At 41.7% G+C, this 5,987-nt stretch overlaps 1 protein-coding gene across 1 annotated transcript in view; it reads left to right on the forward strand.

The window, feature by feature from the left end:
- Positions 1-3,259: 3,259 nt before the first annotated feature.
- sult1st6 (sulfotransferase family 1, cytosolic sulfotransferase 6) overlaps positions 3,260-5,987 on the forward strand; it is an 11,813-nt gene continuing 9,085 nt past the window's right edge. The window contains exons 1-2 of the mRNA XM_008301308.1: positions 3,260-3,943; positions 5,311-5,439. Coding sequence (XP_008299530.1) covers positions 3,763-3,943; positions 5,311-5,439 — 310 coding nt within the window. The 5' untranslated portion in view covers positions 3,260-3,762. The remainder of the gene's footprint in view (positions 3,944-5,310; positions 5,440-5,987) is intronic.

Genomic DNA, 5,987 nt, shown 5'->3' on the forward strand with positions numbered 1-5,987 from the left:
GGACAGATCAGAGGAAGATGTGAAACAGCTTGTGTGACATATTGTGTACCCTGTCATGTGACTGAAAGGGAGAGGTCTGAGTCTCACTCTGTCTGATGCTGGGGAGAGTTTGACCCAGAGCTCTGTAATGTAACATTCAGTGTGTGATTAAATTGATTAATTGAAACCGAATTTGTTTCGTCTTTGCAAACGAACACACGGAGAAAACCGAATCTTCTCCAACAGAGGTGCAGGTGGTGGGTTGTGGTTCGTCAGAGGTGTGAAGGGGGATGGAGTCAGGACTGTCCCATTGCCTTTCAAATCTACACTCATTTAGGCTATTGGCCAGGTCATTGGCAGCTTTGGGTGCTCTCGGCTTGTAGATGGTTACCTGCCTGAGCCCTTTCCACACAGAGGCAGTGTCACTGGCTGAGAACTGGTGTTGGAGTTTCTCAAAGTACAGACGTTTAGCTCTTCTCACCTCCTTGCTAAACGCGTACCTCTCTATCTCCACTCGTGAAAGCTGCCTCTTTGTCTGACCTGAGCGCTCTGAGTTTTGCTGTGAGCCAGGGTTTGTCACTGTTATAACTCACCCTGGTGCATGTTGCTATTGAGCTGTCCTCACAGAAGCTGATGTGTTGCAGGTTGCAGAGTGCTTTCTCTTATTCAAACTGTCAAATAAACAAACATATGAGAAAAACATTGCATCCTTTACCTACAAAACTATCTGTTAGAATCCTTCACTGACTAATATGGAGGGATTTGGGCGTATACTCTGGGATATTTAGATTTATTATTTCTATTAACTAGAGGGTCCTCAGTAGAGGGATATAGTTGCCCCTGGCAGCCATGATTGCACTGAGCCCCAGTAAACCACTATTCCATCCAGCTTACCACTACATAAGTGTTTTCTTTCACTGATCATGTTTGGCTGGTTTTCTGAGGTGAAATGGGTGTTATCCATATATACATTACATGTTATTTAAAATATAATGGCAACATCAACATTTTTTGACCCTGAGTTTGACCTTGAAATATCAGGATCTAATAGTGTATATATGATGTCTGATACAAACAATGCATCTATCTTTGCACCATTTTCAAGTTACAATGCAGTCAAAGTTTGACCTTGAAATATCATCCAGGGTTAAATGTAACATCACCAACAGAAAGCCCCAACATGGTTGTTTCTCTGCACCAAATATCATAAAACTACCTTCCACCCTTCTGAAGTAAATCATAAAAAAAGAGAAAATGAAAGACAGATTTCTTTGTTTATTTTGCAAAACAGAAGCAAACTGGGGGCTGCAAGGTGGATCAGTGGTTTGCACCTTTGCCTCGCAGCAAGACGGTCACCGGTTCGCGTCCCAGTGATCTTTCTGCGTGGAGTTTGCATGTTCTCCCCATGCAGCGTGGGTTCTCTCTGGGTTCTCTGGCTTCCTCCCACAAGATCCAAAAACATGTTGAGGTTAATTGGTGATTCTAAATTATCCGTAGGTGTGAATGTGAGTGTTCTTGGTTGTCCGTCTGCTCTCCCGCGACCCCAGTGAGGATGAAGCGGTGTATAAATAATGGCTGGATGGATGGAAACAAACTGGAAACAACATTTACAACATTTGTCAAAGTTCCCACAGATGTTACCAATACTAGGGGAAATGGTGGCTCCACATGCTATAGATATTTAACTATTTACATTTTTACAAACTCTGTGTTTTTGAAACTACTGTGCACATCAACTCCAGGAAGATATTTCATCATGCTGAATGTATCTTCCAGCCACTTGCCCCCCGTATGCTGTTTTTGAGCCGTGCTGTGTTTGTTTTACTGCTCAAGGTTTTTCTTTTTTGCTGTCCATCTCTTTCATCATCTCCTATTTGTTCTGTGTAAACACAACCTTCAGTTTACCTGAGAAGTCCCCGAATTTTTTGTCACGTGATTGTTGGTAGTAGCTGAGTCAGTGGGCTTTTATTTAGATCGTTTTAACCATGACGTCTGTGAAGATTCTCACTCATCCAGGTCATGGTTATTCTCGTAGTTGAATCGTGATGTTTTCTGCACTCTCTCTGCATTTTTAAAAACTGTTCTGAACTTTATATGAATCTGTCCTTTGCTCAGCGTCCCTGGAGGCTCAGCTTGTTTTCAGTGAAAATATTGTTTTTATGCTGGACAGGATATCGAGTGTTGAAATCCTGGAATGTACGGTTTACACAGTCCCCTCTGGCTGAAAAGACCCTCTGAAAACAAATGAATGCGTAGTATGCAGCCAACTGTCCAGCTGCACGTCGACACACAAAATATTTCTGCTGTACAGGCGTATGCAAACTGAAATTAAAAAAGCAGACTTCTTCCAAGCTCTCCTATTACTGCAGCTAGCAGTTTGTTGATTATCGAAAGACAAAGGTTCAAAAGTGTTTTGTTTAGCATTTCGGCTCTGTACACCACCACGCTGGATTGGAAATGAAACAATCAAGATGTGCAGTCAATGACGGCCGAAAGTCTCAAGCCCGCAGACGTTACCAGGTGCTGGGTTTCGTCCCTGGTGATGCTCTGCCAGACCTCCACTGCTGCTGTCTTCATTTCCTGCTTGTTCTTGGGGGATTTTCACTTTAGTGTGTCTTCAGTAAGTGAAATACAGAGTTGGATTCAGGTCTGGTGATTGACTTGTTCATTCCACTTTTTTGCCTTAAAAAACTCTTTGGTTGCTTTAGCAGTTTGCTGTATTGCCCATTAGCACCGTGAGTCAGCTGGGATAGACTCCAGGCCCCCCCACGACCCTAGTGAGGGTTAAGTGATGTATAGATAATGGGTGAATGGATCCTGCTGTTTTTGTTAGGGTAGGACCATGTGTAAATACAGAAAAGAACAGTGGCTGGTTTGCAAATCTTTGCTACCATAGGTGGCTGAATCAAGGGGTCTGATCGACGCCCATCAATAACAATGGTTATGAATTAATGAGTGATACGAGGGGTAGACTGTGTCTGTAGCAAAAGATGAGCTATTGTCTTCATCAACACATATTTTAACACAAACTGAAGCCTCCCACTTCAACACAATTGTTGTTTTCTTAAGTGAACGAGCAAGAGTGAGGTGACAAAGTGATAAAGCTTTTGTGGTGTCAAAATAAAAGCTCAATCCATCTCTCTTACACTCTTTGTGTGATTACAGTTCACTTCTCTGTGGACTGGTGGGCTCCACCCTCTCCCGTTTCCTCAAATTACAGAGGAAGCAGTTGGGATAGTATTGTGAGTGAAAGGGGAATTCATACGTAACTGGAAATGTTACATAAGCGCACTTTCTGCTGGTGTGCCTGAGCAAGCTCCTGTGATCGCAGACAGATAAGAACAGGGTACAAGCACTCAGGCAGCCAGGTTACAAGGATATAAAAAGGGAGAGAAGAAACACTGAAGCACTCAGACTTGAGCCAGGAGTTCAGGAAGGATTTCATCTGGAAGAGTCTACGGAGAGATTCTTGCTGCTGGACTCAGATGTTGATGTTGGACTTATGCTGGAAGCCTCGATGCCTCAATCTGCTGATAGCTGAAGAGATTATGACAGAGGAAAGAAAGTAAACTCAGTGACTGTGCACATCACAATCAAGCAGGAGGCGATCTGCGCATTACGGTTTTACGGTGTCCGGAGGCAGTTAAGGTGAATGTTTGATAAAGTCATCAGAAGACTGAGCTCAGGAAGAAGCACCACGCTGGACTTGCTCGAGCCATTTGACGATCAGATTTTGGCTTGTGGTTCTTGAGTTCTTCGAGCAAACCTTCTGCAGTTTCAGTCATGTCTGAGAGCGGAGGGATGAGCTACAAAGAGGCCATTGAGAAGGCCACCATGACTCGCTTCCCTCTCATCCCTGTCAGAGGAGTTCCTCTCATGAACCTCATCGCCGACAACTTTGACTCCGTCTGGGATTTTTGTCCTGATCCGTCGGACCTCCTCATCGCCACCTACCCCAAAGCAGGTACCTGCCTCCAGCTGCAGCTTTGCTTAATGCACAGTGAATCAGTTTAGAAAAAGTATGCTTTCCCTTTTGTTTTATTTGGAACTCTGCTAATGTCAACACACTTTATCGGAAGGTAACTAAGTGCTAAATCAAGCACAAAACTAAGTCACTACATTTTACTTACATGTTTTCTGCTGCTTTGCACTTGCACTTGTCTTTGTGCTTACTTGGCAGACAGGTTTTTCTCGTTCATTCCTTGCCTTTGCTTTTCCTTTAACCTCACATTTTGGGTTATATTACCACAGTAGTTATTTAATTTGTATTTATTTTTAATATTTTTAATCTTTTATTTCTTTGTCTTTTATTTTTATTTAACATTTTTTTTATTTTTAAAAATATCTTAGAATAGAATTTGGTACAAACCTAAGGGATTCAATCTTGTATATATTTTTATTTTCTTCATATTTTTTTGTTTTTTATTCTCTATGCTATTTGATCAGATCAAATGGCAACAGAAATTAAAAAAAAAAAATGCATATCAAACAAGAGCTCGGGTCAAAACCTGTGAGAGCCCTCGTTTTCATTGGTGTCAAGATACATGCAATAACTAGTGATAATAGAGACATACAGGGCTTTAAAGCAGACACAAGCAGAATTTAACAATGGTAGTTTTTGTACTTTTTAAGGCACATTTTATCTCCAGTGCAGGACTTTAGCTTGAAATGATGCATTCATTCATTCATTCATTCATTCATTCATTCATTCAAGCCTCTTTTACAATGCGGCTGAGTAAGAAAATGAAAGATGTAGGACATTTATAAACAATGAATTTGAGCATTTAATACCGGAAAACAAATGAATCAAATAACACAAGAGCAGCTGCGAGTACAGTAAGATGAAAATACTGACTGCATTACCCCAGGAATGAAAAGGAGTCAAGCTTGACATTGTTCTGCAGGTCTTTCCACAGTGCAGGTGCAAAGTGTGTAAAACTGGATCAGCTACTTTTGCTTCTTCCACTACGATAGGGTAAAGAAGTTTTTCTGAAAGTAAAGAAAGTATAAGAGAACATGTTTAACCCACTGTGTTGGACAAAAACACAAGACGGATCCTCAAAGAGCGCTTTGATGAAGTGCGATAGGTATAATTTGAACTGGTGTGGACTTTTCTTGGAACAACAACAGAGCTTCTGGCCCCATGTGACATTTTCAGAGGTGTTTTCACAGTTTGGAAACATTTTCTTTACTGTTGTATTGACCTAAAGGTGATGAGTCCATCAAAGGGGTTCGTGTCAATGTTTGTAAAACTGTGTGAAGAATGTAGAGCTGATGTGTTTGTCTCAGTTTGGTTCACTTGGGTGGCTGTGTTTTATCGGGACATTACAGGGACCACATGGACCCAGGAGATAGTTGACCTGCTTATTCACAATGGAGATGCTGAGGCCTGCAAACGAGCTCCCACACCCATCCGCAGCCCCTTCCTCGAGATCGTGTCCCCACCACCCGTCCCCTCAGGTTTGTATCTCTGTCTCTGGTCCTTGTATTGGGTTCAGCTGTTTTCCACTTACAATCTTACACAGCTTCTTTCCAAAACATAAAGTACACTGTGTGCTAACAAGCTTTTGTTAACCATTTGAACTACATGCATTATCCAACCACATCTGATCATGTCCCACAAATCCAGTTTCTGAAGGAATGTTTCCATTGTGGTTTGTTTCTTTTACCTTAATCAGTATCAGTGAGCTATTGCCCCTAAATATTACCCTGGCCAGTGAGCTATTGCCCATAAATGTTACCCTCAAGGTCAAAATGGCTTATTGTCCAAGTGACAGACTCTAACATACAGAGAACAGACTTCCTGCTGGAGGGACAAAAAAGACAATATATTTGTTGAACTGGTGGTCGAGTGAAAATGGGATCTTTTTAGTGAAACCTGAAATTCTGAATTAGTGGCTCCAAATTCTCTGGATTTCTTTGTTTTTGTCAGTAACATAGGGGCATAAAAACATCCAATGTGGCCAGTTTTTTAGAGGCTAGTTAGTTAGCAAGTCACTCGTTGTACT

This window comes from Stegastes partitus, unplaced genomic scaffold (genome assembly GCF_000690725.1).
Source record: "Stegastes partitus isolate 25-593 unplaced genomic scaffold, Stegastes_partitus-1.0.2 Scaffold1656, whole genome shotgun sequence".
NCBI lineage: Eukaryota > Metazoa > Chordata > Actinopteri > Pomacentridae > Stegastes > Stegastes partitus.